This window comes from Chrysochloris asiatica, unplaced genomic scaffold (assembly GCF_000296735.1).
Source record: "Chrysochloris asiatica unplaced genomic scaffold, ChrAsi1.0 scaffold00066, whole genome shotgun sequence".
NCBI lineage: Eukaryota > Metazoa > Chordata > Mammalia > Afrosoricida > Chrysochloridae > Chrysochloris > Chrysochloris asiatica.
In genome coordinates, this window is record NW_006408584.1 from 16,971,666 (window position 1) to 16,996,807 (window position 25,142).

Consider the following 25,142-nt stretch of genomic DNA (forward strand, 5'->3'; position numbering starts at 1 on the left):
TAATATTTGACTTTATCTTCTCAAGCTAACCTTTGAAATTTTCTGTTCAGCTCTTGTACCCAGTCGCTAGGGAAGGATATCATGTTTGGTAAGGTAAGGAGTCAGAGAAAACGAGGAAGACCCCAGTGAGATGGACTGGCAAAGTGGCAGCCTCAATGGGCTAAAGCATGGCAACAATTGTGAGGTTGGCCAAGGATCAGGCAGTGTTTCATATTGTTGTGCACAGGATCACTAAGAATTGGTACCGACTGGATGGCACCTAACAACAACATATATAAACTTTTTTTTAATGATGCTGAGAACTTGAAGTTTAATAGACAAAAACTACTTTATCTAGAAGTACTAAAATCATTCTGCATATTTTACAGTTCCCTAAGTAAAATCGAAGGAGCTCTGGTACCGTAGTAGTTACAAGGCGGGTTGCTAATCCTCAAGGTCAGCAGTTCGAAACTACCAGTCATTCTGCAAGAGAAAGTTGAGGCTTTCTGCTCTCATAAAGAGTGCAGCCTTGGAAACCCTATGCAGGGTTGCTATGAGTTAGAATTGACTCCACAACACACTACCACCACCACCACCAAGTAAAATTTAAGCTTATCAATACAGGACACTATTTTCTTGTATTTCCAAATCAAAGGACATTAAATACATACTTCTCTGTGTATTATATATACTTGATTAAAATTGAAAATCATTCGAAAAAATGTGAAATACTGAAAGTGCTTTTCTATTGCTAAAATAGGAAGCTGTCAAAAGCTATTAAAATGGTAAAGGAAAACTGAACAAATATATGCAAATATAAAGAGGGAAAGTTGAGCAAATAATTGTATGTGGATACATAGATATATATGTTTACTAAACTGATCAAAATAAAAAAATAAAGATGAGAGGAAATTTAGAATGTAACATGAATGTTTTCTTCCAATACAATGACTGATTTCATAAAAAAAAGTTAGTGAAAAGACAAAATGTGATAAGAAAATAAAGATCAGATCTATATGCATTAAAAATCAATATCCATAGCTAAAATATTTTATACCTGTAAACATAGCGTGAAAATAAGGACTACAGGCGGCCAGCACCACTCTGTGAGCAGAGATTTCCATGTCTTCGGCCACAATTGTGACATCACACAGCAAATTTTGACTGTTGACAAATCAGAGAAAAAATATTTTAAGATGATAACAATAAATGTAATAAGCAACCTATGCAAAAGCATTACAGTAAAAACTTGCTATTTGGAAACTGAGACTAAAAAATCTTCATACATGGAAACAAGACCCCTGAACATGAAATAAAAAGAAAACAGTCATGATAAACATTCAACACGTGTTATGCCCTCACTTAGAATCCAGCCTTAATTTAATAGCGAAATCTTTGCAAATTTGATTATTACACACTACCAACCTAAAGGAAATGACTAGCAGCAAACCATCAGTGAATTGTAAAAATGGAAATTGAATTTAATAATAATAATAACAAAAGTGGCAGATGACAGTCTGACATTTAGATGAAGAGAAAATAAAACACAAGCAGAAAACTAAATTGTATCAAAGTACCCAAATTTTTTTAAAAAAACAAGAGATTGAGAGATTTTAAATGACCTTGGACCATCAAAGAAAGGTAAAATTATACTCAATTATACTCATCATCATCAATTATACACATTTAAAAGACATTTCGGTTTGTCTAAATCATAACATTTTACCAGTGCAAAAGATCTCTTTCCTCAAAGCCAGAAAATACACCCACATGTAAAATTAAAAAAACATTGTTTTCCAGTCAACATCAGAACAATACGCATCCTTCTCCAATGAACCTCAATCATTTTCCAGGGCAGACCACGTGGTAGGACACAAAAGTCTCAATAAATTAAAAATTTTTGAAATAATATAAAGTATCTTCATAGACCATAATGGAAAGAAGCTAGAAATCAGTAACTGAAGGAAAATGAATATATACAGTTTTGTAGAAATTAAGCAACAAATGGATCAAGGAACAGTCAAAGACAGAAATCAGAAATTATTTAAAGCCAAATGAAAATGAAAACACAAAATACCAAAATTCATAGGACACAGTGAAGGCTGTGATCAAAGGCATGAGTATAACAGTAAATGCTTATAATAAGAAATCTCTCATATCAATAATCTAATTTTACAACTTATTAAATGCTGTCAAGTTGGTTCCAATTCACCAGAACCCTGTATAAGGTTTCCTAGGAGAGGCTGGTGAGTTTGAATCACCGTCCCTGAGGATCAAATGATCTCAATTCCAGTGCTTACCCTATAGCATTACACCAGGATTCCTCTTTACTACTTAAGGAACTAAAAAAGAAGAACAAACTAATGACCTTGAGCATTATTGACTCATGAAAACCTTAAGTGCAGAGTAAAACTTCTCCACTGAGTCTGTCTTCTAATGTGCTAGTAGAGGAAACTCCTAAACTACCTTAAATTGTATCAAGAAGAAATAAAAACTCTCAATTAAATCCATACAAAGTGATATGATTAAATCAGTAATCAAAAAGCTCCCAACAGAGAAATGATGAAACAAAATTCAAAACCATAATAAAGACTAGACTTATGAATTAAACAGAGACTAGCCCTGGGTCAGTACAGGTTCACTATGGGTTTGAATCAACTTGACGGCACTTAACAAAAACAAGTCCTGGGCCAGAGTCCTGATGTGGTGCTGTGGGTTAACACGCCAGACTGCAAAGCCATTTGAACTGTAAGACAGGTGGTTCCAGCTCACCAGCTGCTCCTCGGAAACCATACACAGGGTCGCTATGGGTAGGAACCAACTCAAAAGCACTTCACAACAACAACAAGTCCTGGGTCAGATGGCTTCACTGAGGAATTCTTTCAAACATTTAAAGAATAACTGACACCAATTTTTCTTAAACTTGTCTAAAAAAGGCCAATCTGCCGTACAAAACCTTTTTATAGTGTTGAAGAGCAAAGATGTCAGGTTGAGAACTAAGGTGTGCCTGACCCAAGCCATGGTATTTTCAATAATCTCATATGCATGCGAAAGCTGGACAGTGAATAACGAAGACCGCAGAATAATTGAAGCTTTTGAGTTACAGTGTTGGAGGAGAATACTAAAAGTGCCATGGGCTGCCGAAAGAACGAATGGATCTGTTTTGGAGGAAATGAAGCCAGAGTGCTCCCTGGAGGCCAAGATGGCCAAACTTCGTCTCTCATACTCTGGACATATTGTCAGGAGGGAGCAGTCTCTGGAGAAGGATATCATGTTTGGTAATGTGGAGGGTCTGTAGCGTAGTGGTTACGAATCGGGCTGCGAACCTTAAGGTCAGCAGTTCGAAACTACCAGCCCCTCCTCAGGAGAAAGATGAGGCTTTCCACTCCCGTAAAGATCTATACCCTGTACAGGGTCGCTATGGGTCGGAACCAACTCAACGGCACTTAACAACAACAAAATGTGGAGGGTCAGAGAAAAAGAGGAAGACCCCCAATAAGATGGACTGGCCAAGTGGCAGTATCAATGGACTCAAGTGAGGCAACAGTAGTGAGGTTGGCCCAGGATGGGGCAGTGTTTTGTTCTGCTGTGCATAAGGTCGCTCTGAGTCGGTATTGACTCGATGGCACCTAACAACAACAACAAATGGAACCTAAGACTATGGTCCTTGGTCACCTTTCGGGCCTGGAATGGAAATCACCTCCATGGCTCAAATTTCAACCAAGCAATAATAGATATGATGGTGGTGGTGGTGGTGCATTGTGGAGTCCGTTCCGACTCATAGTGACCCCACATGAGTTTCCGAGGCTGTAAATCTTTATGGGAGCAGAAAGCCTCATCTTTCTCCCATGGAACAGCTGGTAGTTTCTAACTGCTGACCTTAGGGTTCGCATCCCAACTTGTAACCACTACAGTACCAGAGCAAGGGAGAAATAACATTAATGAAATACGCACACCATAGAACGTCAATCTTTTTAGGTCAAAAGTTAAGTGTTTAAGCAAGTACACGGTTCAGAATGATTGGGAAAGGAAGAAAGGAAATAAACACTGGGAAGAAGCAGAATAAGGAGGAGACTGTAATCTGAGACTGCAATCACTGAGATTAAACAAAGTATATGATTTGTTGAATGTAAAACTGATGATCCACTCTGTAAACCTCCATCAATTCACAATGTAAAGTTCAAATATATATACATATATCTATATATATATCTATATATATCTATATCTAGAAACCCTGTACAGGGTCGCTATGGGTCGGACCCGACTCGACGGCACTTAACTACTACTACTACTACTATATCTATATATATCTCCCAACAAAAACAAAAGTCCTGGGCCAGATGGCTTCAATGAGGAATTCTTTCAAACATTTAAAGAATAATTGACTCCAATTTTTCTTAAACTTGTCTAAAAAGCAGAAGAGGAGGAAATACTTCCTAACTCATTCTATGATGCCAACACTATTGTTACATCAAAGCTAGACAAAGATACCATAAGAAAACTACGGAACAATATTCCTCAACAAAATACCAGCAAACTGAATTCAACATTATAGTAAAAGGATTATTATGTACCATGACCACGTAGCGTTTATTCTAAAAATACAAAGATATTTCAACATTAGAAAATCACTCAGTGTAATACACCACATTAATGGAAAGAAGGAAAAGAACCACATGACTGTCTAAATTGAGGCAGAATAGGCATGTGACAAAATCCAATACTCTTACTTGATAAAAACTCCCAGTAAGAAAGGAATAGAAAAGAAGTTCCTCAATATGGTAAAGGGTATGTATAAAAAACCCCACAGCTAAAGTCACATCCAGTGGAGAAAAACTGGGATCTTTACCTTGTAATCAGAAATGAAACAAGGAAATCTGCTGCTCTCACCATTGCTATTTCCATATTGTACTAGATGTTCTAGCCAGAACAATTAGACAAGAAAAAGAACTAAAAGGTATCCAAATCAGGAAGGGAGAAGTAAAACTATTTCTACTCCCAGATGGCATGATCCCATATATAGAAAACCCCAAAGAACACATAACAAAGCTATTAGAGCTAATAAAAGAATTCAGCAAAGTTGCAGAGCACAAGAGCAACACGCAAAAATCAGTTGGGTTTCTATACACCAGTAATGAATCACCTTAAGGGGAAATGAAAAGAAAATCATTTTATTATTTATTATTATAGACTCTAAAAGACTAGAGTCCTGGTGTAGTGCCGGAGGATAAGCACTGGACCACAGGCCATTTGAAAGCAAGGTCAGTGGTTGAAACTCACCAGGTGCTCCTCGGAAACCTATGAGTCGGAACCAACTAAGTGGCATTTCACAACAGCAGCAAAAGAATACAATACCTAGAAATGAATTTAATCAGGGAGTGAAAAGATTTGTACACTGAAAACTTGAATAAGTTTGCACTAGTTATTAGTATTTACGCTTCTCACGCACAGAAAGGTACACTACATACTAAGACAAGCATGTGACTAATATTGGAATCAAGCAATATTTAACTGTTCTGGCTTACACACAAATTCAACTTATGAACAGAGCTCATTAATAATCTGGGGACTGCCTGTAAATGAAAACACATCCCATGTTCCTGGCTTGGAAGACTTAACAATTAAAAAATGTCAATACTACTCAAAGCAGTTTGAAGAACATCTTAAGTCATTTTGTAGAAATGGAAAAGTTGATCTTCAAATTGCGATTTAACACTGAAAGGGTCCTAAGTAACCAAAGCAATCCTGAAAAAAGAATAAAGTAGAAGAATTCATATTTCCTAAGTTCAAATTGTATTATAAAATACAGTAATCAAAGCAGTTTAATACTAATAAACACAGACATGTAGACCAGTGAAACGGAACTGAAAGTTCAGACATAACCTATAATAAATTGATTTTGACAAGGATGCCAAATCCATTCAACGATAAAGAAAATAGTTTCTTCAATAAATGATGCTGATACAACTGGATCTCCACATGCAAAGGAAATAAGTTGGAACCATACATATTTAAAAACCATTAACTCGAGGACTTAAGTGTAAGGGCTAAAATTTTTTTTAAAATACAGGAATAATGTTAAGGGGCCTCTTAGATATGATACCAAAAGCACAAATAATTGACAAAACATATATTTACATCAAAATTTAAAACTTTTATACATCAGAAGACTTTATCAACAAAGAGACAATCTACATAATGGGAGAAAATATTTAGGAACCATATGTCTGACAATACATAAAGAACCATATGTCTAGAATACATAAAGAACTCTAACTTAAAAAAAAAACTAATCATTTTTAAATGTGCAAAAAAATAGAATATTTCATCAAAGATATACAAAAGATTAACAGCACATGAAACAATGTTCAGTATCATTACTCATTAGGAAAAAAAATCAAATGAAATCTACAAGGATGGATAAAATCATAAAAATGAAAAGGAACTATGGGTGAGGATGCAGATAAACTGGAACCCTCATCATTATTGGTGGGAATGTACAATGCTGTTAAGTGCTGTTGAGTTGGTCCCAACTCAAAGCGATTCTGTATAGGGTTTTAGAGAAGGTGGTGGGTTTCAACCACCTACCTTACAGTTCAAACTGACCTTGTGGTCCAGTGTCTTTTCCTGCATCACCATACTAGGACTCCCACTAAGTGTCAAGTACTGTCATATACTTTGATACCCCAATAAACAAGATAACATCTCTGATAGCAAGGAGTTTACAATTCAGCTGGAGAGACAGACAAGGTAACAAGTAACTATGAAATGGAACTGTGATTCTTAAATTGGGGCAAGTGTATGATGTCTCAAAACACACAAGAGAGCAAAACCCAATCTTAATGAATGACTTTAGAAAGAAAGTCATTCCTAAGCGTAAATCTAACAGGAGAAGAACAACAACTATATCGGTCTTGTGTAAAAGTCAAATGGCACAGAAATAGGGCACTCCATCTCCCAAGTCATGGTATTTTCAATCACCTTATATGCATATGAAAGTGAAGGTTGGAAAACAACTGAGTTATGGTGTTGGTGAAAAATATTAAAAGCATCTGCACTGCCAGAAGAACAAACAACTTTGTCTTGGACGAAGTATAGCCAGATTGCACCTCAGAAGCCAACATGGCAAAACTTAGTCCGTGATACTTTGCACATGTTGTCATTAGGTAAAGCAGAGGATTAGAGATAAAAGGGAAGACCCCCCCCCCAACAATGAGAGGGACTGACACACTGGCTGCAACAGTGGGCTCAGTCATAATAGCAACTGTGAGGATGGCACAGAACTAGGCACAAAACAATAGGTTTCATTCTATTGTGCACAAGGTTGTTATACGTTGGAACCAATTCAACAGCACCTAAAAACAACAACGACCATCCACTAAATACCATGAAAACTGGCCCTTCTCAGGGAAAAAAAACTACTTTAAAATGAATGAAACATATGGCTGAACGTATTGACCAACCTTTGGTTTTCTGATATAAAACTAATGAATTTCTAACAATAGTAAAGCTTATCAGTGCTTATCTTCTTAAAGCAAAATGTGTCATTAGGCTGATATGAAAATACCTAGCATAGTGGTTACGAATAGGGCTGCTAACCTCAAGGTCAGCAGTTCGAAACTACCAGCTGCTCCCCGGGAGAAAGATGAGACTCTCTGCTCCAGTAAAGATTTACAGCCTTGGAAACCTTGTACGAGGCAGCTCTGAGTCGGAACCGACTCTACGGCACAGCACCACCCACTAGTTATATTGAACAAAAGTTAACTTTCTACAAGGTAGGGAGATTGAATTCTGTCTTTCTTTTTAAAGTTCTCGGGAAAATCCTGAGGGACTTTCCTACCAGGTGGGGCAGTATGAGAACACATCCAACGTGTCAGGCAAAGGAGATGAGTTGTTAACTGTAAGTAGTTGACAGTACAAACATATTTTGGCCAATATTAAGTGTTAGGACAAAGAGAAGTCAGAAGGCCAGAGCCAAGGAAATCAGAAACTGATTAGGGAGCAGAGGACTGATGTTGAGATGCTGCTCAGGACATGGCTGTATTGGGTTGGCTACTTGGCACATAGGAAAGTGACGCAAGGAGACAAACTATTTTAAAAGTGAAAAGCTTCCTGATAACAGATTTAAATAAGCCACATTTAATTCAACCTCCTCTCACTGGCAATGTCATGTAATGGATGAAGCAGATGAAAGCTGACCAAAATGTCAGTAACCTCAAAGAACCACAGACCTCCATGAAAAGTATCATCTTTTTCTTCTTAAAGAGAAGGTAAGGTAGTAGCTCCAGATTTGAGAACTGCCAAGAAAACCTGGTCAGAGTTGAGAAGAGAACATAAAGAAAATAATTAGAAATAAAGTGAAGGAAGGGACAAGAAACAGATGGGACAAGGAAATGATGATGGGGGAGGGGGCAAAGTAGAGAAATGAAGATATTCAGGGATTCCAAATGGAAAATAGTAATGCAGAAGTGTTTGTGAATATGTACGGAAAAATTTTCACATTACAAAATTGTCTTTAAAGGTTGATGAACTAAACCATGAGACATAGATATTCTTACCCATAATAATTTACAAGAAAATCATCAAAGTAAAAGTATCTGCTTTATAAGAGACACACCCAGTGCCATGGAGTAGATTCTAACTCATAGCGACTCTATCAGATGGAGAACTGCCCTATAGGGTTTCTGAGGTTATAAATCTTTCTGGAAGCAGACTGCCTTATTTTTCTTCCATAGAGCAGTTAGTGAGTTCGAACCACCAACCTTTCAGTTAACACTTCAACATGGCACCACCCAGGGCACCAAAATAAAGGAACTGAAGCTAAATTCTAAAATAGCACAGAATCTCACACATTATAGATACCCAGAAGCATGGTGAAAGGAAAGCGGAAAGGAAGCTGGATTAGTAAATCAATTTATTACTAGCCATTCTTTCTTTCCTTCACATTCTATGAAATGAATGATCTCATGATGCTATCCAAGTTCAATAACCAATGCTTAAAAAGAAGTCAATCACAAGTGCTTAAGGAACATTGTAGAAGAATACCAGTTGCACAGAGACAGTTGGTTCAAATGTCTTTTAAGTAAGTTTGGCTTGTTAGAGGGCTCTTCCCATCTGCTCTGTCCTTCAAGAAAAGTTTTGTATTCTACTCAAATACAACATGAAAACAAAATAACCTAACAATGTGCTACACTACAGAAAAGCAAATATAAAATTCAAACCCTATGTAATTTCCTGCAATCCCTCTTCTTAAGAAAATTGACATAAAGCTCTGAAGGATACTCTCATTTGAAGTTCATTATTTAAACTCTTTGCTATCCAAAGCAACAAAATACAAATTACCACAGCCACAACACAAATTTTTCAATGATGCACAATAGATAATTTAATCCTCACAGTGATGTGGATCTATGTCTAAAAAAATCCTGAAAGGGAAAACACAATTTCCTTTAGGAGATAGCTTCCAGCTTTTTTATGTAGATACCTCTTGAAATGTAAGAACCACTGTTAGAACTAAACAGCTAAATATTTTGGCTTACATGTGACATAAAGATGAATATTTGAACAGCTTCATGTGATATTTCCTTACTGAAAAGTTTTCCTTACTGTAAAGTTTCAACTCCTTAATGCAACTTGAGAATAATAATAATTAAAATATCATCCTGTTAAATAGATGAAAAACTAAGTAGATTGGCTCCAGTAATACTCATGGACTCCTGGTCTGATGCCATAGGATCAGCACTGAACTGCTAACCCCAATGTCTGTGGCTTAAACCTATCAGTTGCTCCTCGAAAACCCTATACAGTGACACTATGAGTCAGAATCGACTCGACAGCACTGAACAATACTTGGTAAGGAGTACTGGTGTGGTGATATTTGGGTAAGCATTGGACTGCTAACCACAGGTAGTGTTGTTAAATGCCACTGAGTTGATGCTGACCCACAGCGACCCTTTATAGGGTTTCTAAGGAGCACCTGGTGAGCTTGAACCACCGACCTTGCAGTTCAAACAAGTTTGCAGTCTAACACATTAGTCCACAGCACCACACCAGTGATTCAAACCCACCAGCCACTCCTCATAAACCCTATGCAGGATCACTATGAGTCAGAACCAACTTGACAGCACTTAACAACAGCAACAATACTCATTAAAATTTTAAAGTTCAAACACAGCTTATCCCATATCCTAGAAAACAGGTTTTGTTTTTTGTTTCTTACATTGAAAGGCTAAAATTCTATCTTTTAACAGTTTCTTTTTAAACCACCTCAAAAAGCTCACAGTCTACTTCTCTCAATAAAAATGTGTCTCTAGGATACAGTCTGGTCCTTTGCCTCCTCCATGAACCCGATTCTATGTGTTGTGCATAATAAGTACTCTGTAAAGATCTACTGGTTTGATTTTGAAAATGGTGTTTTAATAAACTTTCCTATACCTATGCTTGAGATATCTGAAAGCTTAATTTCTACCAGAGATGTGTTGCTGGTCAAGCTTAATTTCTACCAGAGACGGCTGTGGTCAAGTCAGTCCCAATCCATGGTGATAATACACACTGGAATGAAATTCGGTCTGTTCCTGCACCAACTCCATGATGAGTTGCTGTTAGGGCCATTGTAATTCTTGGGGTTTTAACTGGTTGATTTTTGGCAATAGATTGCCAGGACTTTCTACCTAGTCTGTCTTATTCTGAAAGCTCTACTAAAACCTGTTCAGCATCATAACAACTCATAAGCCTCCACTGACAGGAGAGTGGTGTCTGTACATAACAACTCATAAGCCTCCACTGACAGGAGAGTGGTGTCTGTATATAACAACTCATAAGCCTCCACTGACAGGAGAGTGGTGTCTGTATATAAGGTGCACTGACTTGGAATCAAACCTAGAGCTCCCATAGGGAAGGAGAAATTCTACTACTTAACTGCCAAACTCCTCCTTTTACAACATTCCTGTCAAATTATCCTTCCATTGTTATTAATCTTTCAGTGCTGCTTCCTTTCTCAAAAACCCACTGACCAGATAGTGAAGTCCAAATTCCTTATAATATGGAAGTATGCCACAGTTCTGCCCTTTTCTTACTTTCTACCCTTTTCTATTATGAGTTCTGGTATGGCACCATGGGTTAATGGGCCAGACCGCAAAGCCGTTTGATACTGCAAGGTTGGCAGTTCAAGTTCACCAGCTGCTCCTCGGAAACCCTATACAGGGTCGCTATGGGTCGGAACCGACTTGATGGAACTTAACAACAACAACAACCCTTTTCTATAATCCTGGTTTGGTGCTATGAGATAAGCACTGAACTGCTAACCGCAAGGTCAACAGTTCACACCCACCAGCCACTCCTCAGAAATACTATACAGGGTCGATATGAGTTGCATGGCACTTAAGAACAACCCTTTTCTACAGATTCCTAGTACGATCCCCTTACTCACTTTATCCACAGATTACCTTTATCCCTCTTCTTCCTGCTGTTGTTAAATGCTACTGAGTTGGTTCCCACTCACAGCAATATAGGGTTTCCAAGGAATAGCCGATGGGTGTAAACTGCTGACCTAGTGGCTAGCAGTTCAGTGCTTACCCTACAGCACCACACCAGAAGCCCATGCTAGCTAGTGCAATATCTAATTCAGGAACTACTTTCCCTTTCTAGTCCCCTATTTAAATTCCATTGCACTCTCTTCGGGGCCCACCTGATGCCCACCCCCATGCATTATGGATTTCTTCTGTGAGAATGCTTTTTGGCACCCACACTGTACACACAATCTTCCACCACCTCATGCTCATCTCTACTCCAGTAGCTTTCTAAACACTTGAGGGGCTTGGGCCAAAGTCTGATATCATTTATTGCACAGCCTTTTGGACCTGTTAGCCTATTTTAAAGAAGAGTCAGATGTTTACAAATAATTGTTGACTAACTTGTCAGAACTCACTGCAGGGTTTACTTGGACATTTTAAAGTTAAATCGTTTCAAGGAATTCAAGCTCATATTGTGCAAGGTATAGAGTTAGGCCTCTGGGCTTCCTATCTAAAATAAGTTGGAAAAAAAAAAAAAGAAATGTCACATTCCTTTAGTATAAAACAATTTTAATTCTAATACTTAAATTTTAAAAAATTCCTACTTCCCCAAGCATACCTCCCACCAAGTAAATAGGAAGGAAAATAAGCTGAAGATTCATCAACATATTTTAGTGCATAGCTGATATTTCACTTCTTAGGTGTTAGAGCCCAAAAAGCAGAGTACTGAAAACAAGGAAGTTCTCCCTTCCCCCAAATCAGGAAACCACTCTTAGCTACCCCTTCCTGGCAGCAGGAAGTTGATGAAAGGGCAGGAAATAATTCATGATTTCAGCCTCTTCAGAGATTTTTTTTTTTTTTTTTTCTTTAAGAATTACGCAAGTTAGAGACAAGGCTGAAGAAGACACTAACATTTTTTGGGAAGGAAGGTTGTGATGAACCTAAAAGCCAGCTCATTTACAAAATATATTGTTGGCTTGTGATTTCATTAAAGTGACCCAGGTTAATAGCCCTGGCAGTCAACATTCTGGTTCTGAAAAGCAGCATCAGCTACCAGCTTGGTGACATGCCAACTGAAAGAGTGCAACACAAAAAACAAGAAGGTATTATTATTTCACAGTCACACACAGTCCACACCCAAAAGGTGACAAAGAGATGAATGAGGCCTAAAGCTAAATAATCCCCCAAAAAGGTAAGGGTACCATAAGATGTACAGCAAGCATGTAGGAAAAAGTCTCCCAGGCTCAGAGAATGTCAGCACAGCAACAGGCCTTAAACACCATACTGTTAGCTAAGGTTCAAAGAAGTAAAACAATTGGCCCAAGGTCAAAAGTTAGTTCCAAAACTAAGGTCATTCATCTCAGATAAGCAGTAGGAGCTCCCTTCCTAGAGCTGAATGAGTGGTACTCAGGTCAACAGAGACCTATTCACATACACAAGTGGAAAGCCAGGTATCTGTGCCTAATAGATCGAAAAAAGTAAGTAAATAATCAGTCTCTCTCAATTTTCCAAAAAGAATGAAAAGCTCTAAGAGATCCCAGTCTTAAAATAACCACACAACTTTTAAAATTTTTCTTTCAGTTCCACTTAGTAACCACAACATTTTATATTCTAATAACTACTGTTACAACAGGATTTTAAAACTGAAACAACACGGCCAGACTTGATGGATTGCCCCAGCTATATATATTCCCAAAGGATAAACAAAAAGCCACATTTAAAAAATGTTGTCAGAGTAATAAGCAAATAAAATAATCCATTATTCAGTTTAACCTTCTCTGATCCCTCTCCAATCTATTCTCCACTAATTAATCAGTGTGTTCTGTACAAAGCAAAAACCTGATGTCAACTCTCTGCTTAAAACCCAATGGGTTCCTCCCATGGTAACAACACACACGTAAACCCACCAACACCAACACCACCCCCCCACTCCCCAAGCAAAGCATTTTGGATCTCCTTTAGCACCAGAAGCTTCAGTGTTTGCAAATTTGCTCCTGCAGCTAGCAACTACCTCTGGGCACAAGGTGTTCTCTAACGGAGCTCCAGGAAACTTGGTCAGAACTGGGAGTCCTGAGAAACAAAGCAGAGTGGTCAGAATGCACCCATGGCAGCCATGGAGCTGAACTGCAGCTGCGGTAGCATTGCAAACTCATAGCACTACAACGTGTACATGCCTGCCTCCTGGCGCCTTCCCAAACAAATGCCTCCTACCCACACTGCGGATGTACATGCACTCAGAAGGTGCCCTATTGTTAAGTGGTGCATATTGTTTTTGTTGTTGTTGTTAAATACCACTAAGTGCGTTCCAACTCATAGCAACCCTGTATAGGGCTTCCAAGGAGCAGCTGGTGAGTTTGAACCACTGACCTTGTGGTTTAAACTGACCTTGCGGTCCAGAGCTTTACCACATAGTGTCACACCAGGATTCCATGTGGTGCATATCTGTATTTTATAACTAAAAATATCCAACATGTGTTTTGGGCATAGAACCAATATTTTTTTAAAACTTTATTAACAGTTTCACAGTATTTTTTTTTTCATAATAAGCCTTAGAAATCAATGTGCTTTTTCACTTTCAGAACATCTTCAAACTAGTCACATTTCAAGTACTCAATAGCCACATGCGGCTAGTGGCTACCATACTGGATAGAAAAGATCTACTCTCCAACCAGACTTCTGATCAATTATTTGTGGTCATTCTTTCAAAAATATTGCAATAAAGACTTTTAATGTTTTCTGTATCAAACAAAACAACATGGAGGGATATTTTTACTACAAACAGAAAGAAAAAGAGAAGAGCTCCACAGGTATACTACATTGATATAATGTTACCTTCTTAAGTCATTCATGACTTTGAAAGCTTTCTTCATATGCCAAGGATTTACTGTCAGTGGGCAGTGTTTTTCAGTATTATCATCTTTTGAATCGAGAGGCTTCTGATGACCCTGCTTTGTGCATCTGTATATGAAAGAAGAGAACAAAAAGCAGAAAAAGAGCTTATTAAAGATAATATAGTTCAGGCTTATCTGGCAACAAGATGTACAAAGAAAATGCTTATCCTGTCCACTAGAAGGAAGTTTCCCTTGCAGTGTATATCAGCATAAGGTTAAGATACAATTCAGAACACTTTTTAATAGTCACTATGATTCCAACAAAAAAGCAGGTAATTACTTTCGCTAGTGTCAAAGATGCCAAAGATGAGCACAGAATTCAGTCAGTGATTTTGTAAATACTGCCAAATAAAAATGCTAGGAAACAATCTTCTCTGCTAGAAATTAACTTGCTTTTATAATTTTATACATTATTTACAAACCAAGACAAAAGCAGGATCACATTTTGTATAAACTTCAAAAGCTTAAAATCTGATTTAAATTTTCTTTCCTACCTGCAAGGTTAATTTAACCTCATAATTTGGACTCAAGGAGTGCTAGTGGTGTGGTTAGGCTGCTTGCCGGAAAGTCAGCAGTTCAAACCACCAGCTGCTAGATGGAAGAAAGATAGGGCATTCTACTCCTGTAAAGATGAAGGCCTTGTGAATCCTGCGGGGGCAGTTCTACTTTGTCTGATACGGTGGCTATTGAGTTGGAATCAACTCAATGGCGACAGATTTGGTTTGGCTTTTTATTTTGGACTTATTCTAAATGAGCTAATCACGTTATCTAATGCTTGTTGCATATTTACTACATGGCAGTCACTGTATTATAAGTAGTTTACTTCTCTAAGGGATCTTCAAAAAGTTAATGGAAACATGGAATACAAAGATAACGGAGTTTTTATTCCATGACAGTTTTGAATCCCTCATATATTATTTGGTTAATCGGCATAACAACTCTATGACTTAATTTCTTTTACTATCCCATTTAACAGAGGAAGAAATTGAGGAAAAACTGTTTACTACTTGGTAAGTAGTAAAGCTGGAGAAGAATACAGTCAGTCTGATTTTCAATCTCATCCACTGTTATTTCCTGTATTAGTCAATGGTTATTTAATTTAATATTTAAATTTATAATTTCTAAGAGCACCAAATGTTATTACTTTTGCTATATAAATTATTCTTTCAAGACTTGGAGGCCAAAAAAATCAGGGTACGAGGGAAAGTGACAGAGATTTACTCCAAATGGAATTTTGGGGGATGATGGTTGCATAATTCCATACATTCACTAAGAATCACTAAACTGCACAACTATAATAGACAAATTTTACGGTGGGGGTGGGGGTGTGCCATCGGGTTGATTCTGACTCATAGTGACCCTGCATAGAGTTTCCAAGGCAGTAAATCTTTATGGGAGCAGAAATACTGATAGATTCAAACTGCTGGCCTGAGGCTTACAGCCCATTGCATAACCACTATGCTACCAGGGCTCCTGATCAGTACTATAATGTGTAAGTTATACTTTAACAAAGCTATTAAATTTTTAAAATCCTGATCACTAAACTAAAACTAAAGAAATCATGCCTTTGTGTGGGTGTGTGGGTGTGTATGTAATATTATATACACACCCACACACCCACAATATATATGTTTTACATACACACACACACACACACACACACACACACAGGAGAGCACTTCTAAAAGTTCATATAAAAATCCCATTATCTTTACATTCATTTTCCTGAAGAACTTTTTGAAGGCCCCTTATATAAATTACTAACAATAAGATGTTCAAAATAAAATGAAACATTTTAAACAGAAAGTCCTACGTGTAGTTTGCCATAAATCAAATACATAATGAGTGGGGGACTACTTGTATAATACACTAAATAAAGTAGATGATATGTACTGTGGGAAAAATAAAAAGCAAGACTAGGTGAAGAGAGCTGTAGTATGGGGTGACAGCGGTTGTTGATGTTGCCATTGTTAAGTGCCCTAGAGTCAGTTCCGACTCATAGCGACCTTGCATAAGGTTTCAAAGGAGCAGCTGGTGGGTTTGAACCACTGACCTTGTGTTCAAACCAACAATGCAGTTGAGTGCTTATCCTTTAGCATCACACAGGGTGAAATAGTAGAAGGGCATTATATGTAATATTAAGAGGTGAGAGAGGGCCTAATTTGGAATCGACTTTTCAACAAAGACTAGGAGGTAAGGGAATTAGCCAAGACAACAGCCGGGAGAAAAGCATCCTCACAAAAGAAACAGCTAGAGTAGAAGCCAATATGTGCCTGCAGAAGCCAGCATGTCAAAGAAAGTATGGCCAGGGCAAAGATCAAAGGCTGAAAGTGGCTGGATACAGATCACGTAGAGCCTTGGAGGTCATTGTCAAAACTTTGGCTTTTACCCTGAATGAAATGAGGAGATATCGCAGAGGAGTGACACAATCCCACTTATATCTTAAAAGCATCAATTTGGCTGCAGATTGAGAAAAGTCTTTGGAGTCAAGGAAGAAAGGAATAAACGATTTAGGAGGATATTGCAGTAATGCAGCAAGAGATGATGGTGGCTATGGGCAGGGTCGTAGTAATGGAAGTGACAAGGAGTTTCTGGGTTCTGCATAATCTCAAGGTACAGTTAACAGGAATTGTTGACAGTATGGTTGTGGGATGTCACAGAAAGTGAGAATGAGTCCAGGCTTTTGGCCTAAGCAACTGAAAGATTTGAGTTTCTGTTAATTAAGGTCAAGAAGGTTATAGGTGGGACTGTTTTGGGTGCAGGAAAATCAAAGGTCAGTTTTATACAAGTGTACTTTGAAAATACAAGTTGACTTTAGGACATTAGATATTCAATTGAAGATGTCAAACTGACAGTTGGATTTTTACATGGAGATGTAGAGAATCAGTGGTTATATGGATGGTATATGAAGCCATGAATATGAATGTGATCACAAAGAGAGAGTGAACATAGATGAAGAAGACAATCAAAGTCCAAGACCAGAAACACTCCAACATTAAGGTAACCTCTAACATTAACATAGAAGTCATCCCTGCTCCTCCTCTCATCCTCCAAAGCCCACGCTAATTGAGGGACCAGATTCTTTGAGGACTTTCCCGCTAAAAGTGGACAATAGCTATTTTCCTGCTTTCTGAGAATAATTAAGGGGACCTTACAAATTACGTAATGGTACAACGATTAAGCACTTCGCTGCTAACCATAAAGATTGACAGTTCAAACCTACCCAGAGGCTCAGTGGAAGAAAGCCCTGCTCCCATAAAGATTGTTATTGTTGTTAAGTTCATGGAGTCAGTTCTGACTCATAGCAATTCTGTACAGGGTTTCCAAGGAGCAGCTGGTGGGTTTGAACCACTGACTTTGTGGTTGGAAGTCCAGTACTTATCTTAAAGCACCATACCAGGACTCCCCCATAGAGATTTGTTGTTTGTTGTTGTTAAGTGCCATCGAGTCAGTTCCGACCCCTAGTGACCCTGTACAGGGTTTCCGAGGGTGTAAATCTTGCAGAAACCTCAACCTTCTCCCGCGGAGCAGCTGGTAGTTTCGAACCGCTGACCTTAGGGTTCGCAGCCCGATTCGTAACCACTACGCTACCAGAGCTCCTTCAGCCCATAGAGATTACAGCCTGGAAAACCCAATGGGCAGCTCTACCTTTTATATAGGGTCACAATGAAGCAGAATTGACTTGACAGTACCAAATAACAACAACAAATGAAGTAACCCAAGGCCCTCCTCCAATGGAGTAATCCACAGATGGGGTGAGAGAATAGGAAGGTGCACTCTACCCCCTATGCTCTTTTGCTGTGTGATTGTGTGTGTCTATGTGTACAGTTTGAGTTATACCTGGCCTGAGAAAGAGTTAGGAAGCCTAGAAGTTAAAAGATGAAGGACCATCCAGATCTGGAGGGGAAACAATTTCTAGTACAACACAAATATTCTCATAATGCCATTCTCCATCATCCTTTCATAAAGAATAAAATAGGGAAAGGGGGAAAAAGGAGGTTATAAACATGCAAACTTTCTGACCATATGACAATGAATACATGCTAACAAAGATTTCCATATCTGCTCATAATTCAATGATTTAAAGAAGAGTAAAAATATTATACTGAGAATTCAGGAAACCACATAGAAACCTTTTTAATACTCAGAGTAGAAGGGAAAGTGACTCTACCCTAGAAGAAATCTTGTTCTATTAAGAATCTAGAGCAATTTGAAATGAAACCAAGTGTATAAATTGTTGAATGTAAAACTGATCTGCCCTGTAAACCCTCATTCAATTCACAGTAAAAAGTTAAAAATAATAATAAGGACCATTTATATTTGCTTAGGAAATTAGAAATTAAAACTCTCTGAAGTTGAGTATTAACTTTAACACAGCTATCATAGAACAATAAATGTCTATATTGGTGCTTCATTAAAGATGTATTCAGCTTCTGCTTTTTCTGATACATTACTTTCTGGGGCAAGAAAGACACATTAGAAACAAGAATTTCTGCAAAGAAAAAGATTTTATTCAAAAGACTTTAGGAAATAACATTGAATTAAAAACAAAGTGTTCTCTGTATTAAGAGCCACTTACCAACAGCACCCCTACGGCAGGTCTAATTTTCAACACTAATGCCCTGTCTACAATTTTCCATTTCCTATGTGTTTAAACGGTCTCTCATTCAGAAGGACTTAGTAACAAAAATGACACATCCTATCTAAAACAATGGATGTGGAAAATGTACAATACTACAAACAAGCAACTAAGAGGGAGGTAACGTTTACACCTTCTCCCTACTTCCCTTCAGAAGCAAACAGCTAGTCTTTTGCATGAGAGCTTCTCATTCTGAGAACTGTCTCCTTTGGAATTTCCACTTTATATTCCCCTAGACTCTACACTCAACAACCAGTCTAACACAAATACCCAATAGCCTATTGTTATCAAAACATATTCTCAATAGTTGAGGTTACAAAAGTTTGGATTCCAGCATATTGCTATGCTTAATAATAAGTGATCCTAAAGTCTTCCTTCAATGACTGACCCTTTTGCAAATTACCAGCTGTAAGGTCGGCTTCTTTTCATACAAGGTGACTTTCTGACTCTGTCTAATTGAATTGTGACAAAGGAAGAAAATGAAACACTCTACTGGGGCTGCCTTCTCCCAGGAGTTATGAGTTCATAACTCAGCAAAATTTTAAACCTACTACAAAAACTCTTGAAGATGCTTTAGAAATGAGGCATAATTTTTTGGGACGTATAAGATTTGCTTTGGAACAATGATTTCCAATGGAGGCTGGCAGAAGGATCAAAATGATTTGAGTAATTTTTAAATAAATAACCTATAATCTTTCCTCGCCATGGTGTTTCAGGCAGGCTTTTTTTAAGTTTTGGTATAACCGAATGACAAGAAGTTCTGGTAGCATTGTAGTTATGAGTTGGGCTGCTAATCTGAAGGTCAAACAGTTAGAAACTACCAGCTTTTTCTCAGGAGAAAGATGAGGCTTTCTGCTGCCATAAAGATTTACAGCCTCGGAAACCCTATGAGTCGGAATCGACTCCATGGCATATAACCATCACCACCACCATAACGGAATGCCAGATTTTTCAGGTGTAAGGGAGAAAGGCTGTCATATGTGATTTGAGGGAAAAAAAAAAAAAAAAACACACAGGTGGTTGTAATATGTCCTGCCACCCACTTACCTCCCACTCCCAGACACCATTACAGATTGAGAGCATGAAGAAATATGGACTGTTCATGTTTTTCGTGTTTTCTACTGAAAACAGTGCTATAACTTATGTGACTGATACAGCTGCAAACCTTAAACAAGGAGCCAAAGACATTTTCACATTCAGGATACAAATACTGGACCAGTACACTACTTCTACTTTGCTCTGCTCTCTCCTGTGAATGTTCACCTCAAAAGTTGCAAAACTCCCCTGTTGCAATGAGTCACCCACCATTACTCATACATTCCTGCCAAGTTCAAGTCAGAACTGTTGTTTTCAGAGTTACCATCCATGCCACACTGCTTTGAAGTTTCTCTTTTACTTTGTAACTTTTATTTTCTCTGTTGTCTTTCTAGCTAAACTTGCACTGCAGAAGCCAGTATTTTTTTTTTAACATTGTTCTCACACACGAGTCCAGATTACTAGAAGTAGATATTCAACCAAACTAATATTTTAACTAATATTTGTTACAGTTCCCAACAAAACACTCTCATATCCTTGAGCTCACCCAAATAAGCACCCTATTAAAGCATTCATAATGCCAGGAAAATAGAGGGCTCTCTTCATTGGAAAGATGCTTTGGTTTGTGGTAGGGTTGCGGCTTGTCTGTGCAATTAGCTAAAAAGGCAAAGACACACACTGCAATTTTTCTTCAAATATCTGAAATTTAAACTTTTATGACATACAGAGCCAGAAGACTAACCTATGTTGTTATTAAGTGCTATCTAATTGATAATGATCCTGCATAGGGTTTCCAAGGAGTGTCTGGTCAGTTTGAACTACCAACCCTGTGGTTCAAACTGACCTTGGGGTCAAGTGCTTATCCTACAGCGCCACACCAGGGCTTGCCACAAAACATACTAAAATATTACCATGTAAACAGAGTTTTAAAAAAGTGTTTTAAAAAAAAAAAATCCACTCCCCACACATACAAGAACTCAATTATATATAAGCATATATATCTTTAGAACTGAATACGAAGTATCTTGTGAGATGAAAATCCCAATCCTGTGCATAAAGTCACAGAATACCTTTCAGACAGCATCATAATAATGCCACTAGATACATTAATTGTAATATATCCACTGCTAAAAATTCCATTTCCAATTTTCCAATGCTGGAAAGGAAATATTTAGAAAAGCTGAAAATGCCCAATTTTACTGAAATGCATTAGCAATTAAAAACCAAAACACTGTACCTTTTGGAGGACAGAGGAAAGTATTGCATACTATCCTTTTCTCCCACTAGGACTTGGCTGTGTAGCTTTATGTCAAGTGTGTGGGGAAGCTGGCAGGAGGAGGTGGCTAGAATGTCTGAGGTGGAGAGGTTGATGGAAGTTGGAGTATAATTGCTCTCTGATAGTAGAACAATAGTGCTGTAAAAAGCTCTGCTTCAGTTCAACTCTATTCTCTCTCCTTTCCCTCCCACCTACATGACAAACAGAGCACAATCAGGCACTTTTTGTCCCTGACAGTGACTATTACCAGGAAAGGGACTGGGATAAAAGCATGTCTTACGTAATATCAATCTTTTAAAGAATATTTCATAAACAATTAGCAAAACATTTGTCAGAGTAAGGTGCAATAGAGAAAAGGTGGTTGAGGATCCATTTCCATACCTTTTATCACTCATGTTTCTGACCCTTTTCCCTCCAATTTTCCTAGTATTGGTTGATAGGTTAAAGTGGCAATATGACTTGATAATTCAGTTGACTGGGCTACATTTTCTAGCACTTGGATAAAAAGGCACCAGGAGAGAACCAGAAGCAGGAAGAAGAGCTGAATGTTCGTCCGACCTTGCCAAATACTGGATTACTAATTTAGCTTTGCTGGGCTTCAGACTGTTTACTTTTAAAATAAGTCTCTGTTGTTCCACAAATATGTCTAATGTGATGGTATAATATGAAAATCAAAGAAATAACACCTCACCTCCTTACCTCAAGGAACTATGTAAGTACTAAACATGATATAAATGCAAACATAAAACTTAGAAGAAAAATGCTGAGGTTAGGGGGAAACCTGAATATGAGGACATATATCAGAGAGTTTCAAAAACTTCATGAAAAAGTGGAATTAAAAGATAATGGAATTTTTCCTCAAACTTTTTGTAGCCCCATCATGTCATGGGCTTTGTTGGACTTCTTCATTTTGAATTGCATCAATTAAAATGTATTAGCAATACTCCACATGACTTCAGCTGTTAAAAAATCAACATTTGTAAGCATTTCCTAGCGTGTACTTAACAGGGTGAGGGTGTAAAGGAGGCTGAACACAGGATCCTTCTTCAGTTACCGTCCAACTGAGGAAGCACATCTGAAACCACTAGGGAATAGTACAAGTCAGTTGTTAGGTGCCTTCGAGTCCGTACTGACTCATAGTGACCTTATTTATGCACAGCAGAACAAAACACTGCCCGATCATGGGCCAACCTCAATATTGTTGCCATGTTTGAACCCACTGATGCTGCCACTTTGCCAATCCATCTCACTGGGGTCTTCCTCTTTTTTCTCTGACCCTCCACCTTACCAAACATGATATCCTTCTCCAGTGACTGGTGCCTCCTGACAACACGTCCAAAGTATGAGAGACGAAGTTTGGCCATCTTGGCTTCCACCGAACATTCTGGCTGCACTTCTTCCAACACAGGTCTGTTGGTTACACATGTGCAATACTGAACACTACAGTTTATAAAAACTACAGAAATGCAAAGATGAGGCAGAGAGAGTTGGATTAACTAGTGTGAAGGGAACAGGGCTCACACTGACCCTTGGCGAAACTAGTTTAAACATGGGCAACAGGAAAAAAGCATCAGAAATTATGCTGGAAGGTTAAAGCACATAATGGTTTTGAACATAAAAAACAAGGACAAAATGATGAAGGGCTGCTTGGCTGAGCTATCTGGATTTCACAAGTCATTCATTCCACATGAACCTAAGATGCTGGAGGGTCAGAATATAATGGAAGTATTAAGTGGATTCAAAATGTGGGGACAGAATCCATAAGGCTCAGTAGATTACTGAAAAAAAATTCAGGTGTCGTGATAACATCTGTTCATCAGAATAGTGGTAGACAGAATGAATACTTGAAACCAAGACTGATAAGATACAGAAGATGAAGAGAGAAATCAGACTACTCCAAGGTTTAGGGTATCAGGGACCAGACGGACGTCATCCCACTGATTAACTAGGTGGTTGGTGGTTATGTGCCGACTCATAGCGACCCTAGACAGTGTCTCCAACGCTGCAAATCTTTATGGCAGCAAAAAGCTTCATCTTTCTTGGGCGGAACAGCTGGTAGTTTCAAACTGCTGACCTTGAGGTTGGCAGCCCAACTCTTAACCACTACACTACCAGAGCTCTTTTGAGATGCTAAAAATGTAAGTTGGTGTGAAAACAAAGATCATGAATGAAGAGAAAATATTCCGCCAGGACCTGAAATTTCAGGACTGTAGCACAGATCTAAAAAACCCTACATTAAAGATACAAATGGGGCACTAACTTAGAGATCAATATTTGATTGTAAAGAGTAGGTCCAGGACTGCGTCTGTGAGTTACAGTTACTGACAACAAACAGAAATGGAAGAGAAGTCAGTCAAGTAAGACCAAAGACAAAAAGTAAATCGATGGAGATAAAGTTCTAGTTCTTCCACTATTTAATGATCTTGGGAAATTAATTTAACATCTATTTCCTCAACTGAAAATAAAATTAAATAAAGACCTAAACTACAAGATTATTGACAAGATTAAAGTAAGTAAAATAATCAAGTATGATAATCACATTTGGCAAACTAAAAACTAGAAGAGAAAACGTAGAAAAATAATGTCATGGAAAGTAATAGTATGTTTTTACAAGGTTGTTATGGTTAAGGCACGTCGAGGCGGTTCCAACCAATAGTGACCCTGTATAGGGTTTCCGAGGAGCCGCTTGTGAGCTTGAACTGCTGACCTTGAGGTCCAAACCAACTTTGCAATCCAGTGCATTAACCCACAGCACCACACAAGGACTCTATTTTACAAGGTAGGATCAGTGAGAAAAAAAAAAAAAAACTGGTCAAAACTATGTTGTTGTTGTTGTTATGTGCCGTGGAGTCGGAACCAACTCATAGCGACCCTGTACAGGGTTTCTGAGGGTGTAAATCTTTACGGGAGTAGAAAGCCTCATCTTTCTCCCGCGGAGCAGCTGGTAGTTTCGAACTGCTGACCTTGCGGTTTACAGCCCGATTCGTAACCACTACCACTACGCTACCAGTGAGGGGACTTCAAAAAAGGTTTATGGTAATACTTCACAATCTTTTAATTTCATTTTCTACAAGAGTGGCAATGTGGATAAGCACTGGACTGATAGCCAAACCCATCAGTCGCTCCACAGAAATACAATACAGGGTCACTATGAGTCAGAACAGACTCAATGGCACTTAACGACAACAAAAGTATACTTTAGCAAATGCCAACAGTCCGTCATGTGAGAAAGTACAGTGCACAAAATATAGAAACTGGTTCACTATAATTTTATCCGTATACATCATCTCAGTGGGGAGAGAAGGCAAAGATGCTTTGGGCACAAAGACCATAGAAGGTCCTAGAAAAAAATGTAAGATAAAACTCAAAATGATAAAAAAAAAAAAAAGACCAGAAATATTGGTCTGATAAAGACTGACGGAACTCCAGACTGTGGCCCTTAGACAACCATCACACCTAGAATGAACCCCAGAGGTCTATAAAATAATGTACTCCTCAGAATTATCAACCATACAGACCCAAAGGGCATCATTTGTCCCAAACCAATACTCAGAAAACTAGAAGGAGCAGGAAAGAAGGATGAATGAATGGAAAACGGGAACCCAAGAAGGAAGCTGAAGGGGGCTGCGTTACATTGAGGAAACTGCAACTAATGCTACAAAACAAATGTGCATCAATTGTTGAATGGAAAACTATTTTACTCTGTAAACTTGCCCTCAAACTACAATATATTTCTCTTCCCCGAATTTAAAAAATACTACAACAAAATGTACAAAGATCTGGAATCAGAAAACCAAAAAGGAAGAACA

General features: G+C 38.2%; 1 protein-coding gene across 1 annotated transcript in view; it reads right to left on the reverse strand.

Annotated features, from left to right (window-relative positions):
• The window catches only part of KLHL2 (kelch-like family member 2), a 174,619-nt gene that overhangs the window by 141,895 nt on the left and 7,582 nt on the right, over positions 1-25,142 (reverse strand). The window contains exons 2-3 of the mRNA XM_006864541.1: positions 14,325-14,450; positions 1,037-1,143 (exon numbers count right to left, since the gene is read on the reverse strand). Coding sequence (XP_006864603.1) covers positions 1,037-1,143; positions 14,325-14,450 — 233 coding nt within the window. The remainder of the gene's footprint in view (positions 1-1,036; positions 1,144-14,324; positions 14,451-25,142) is intronic.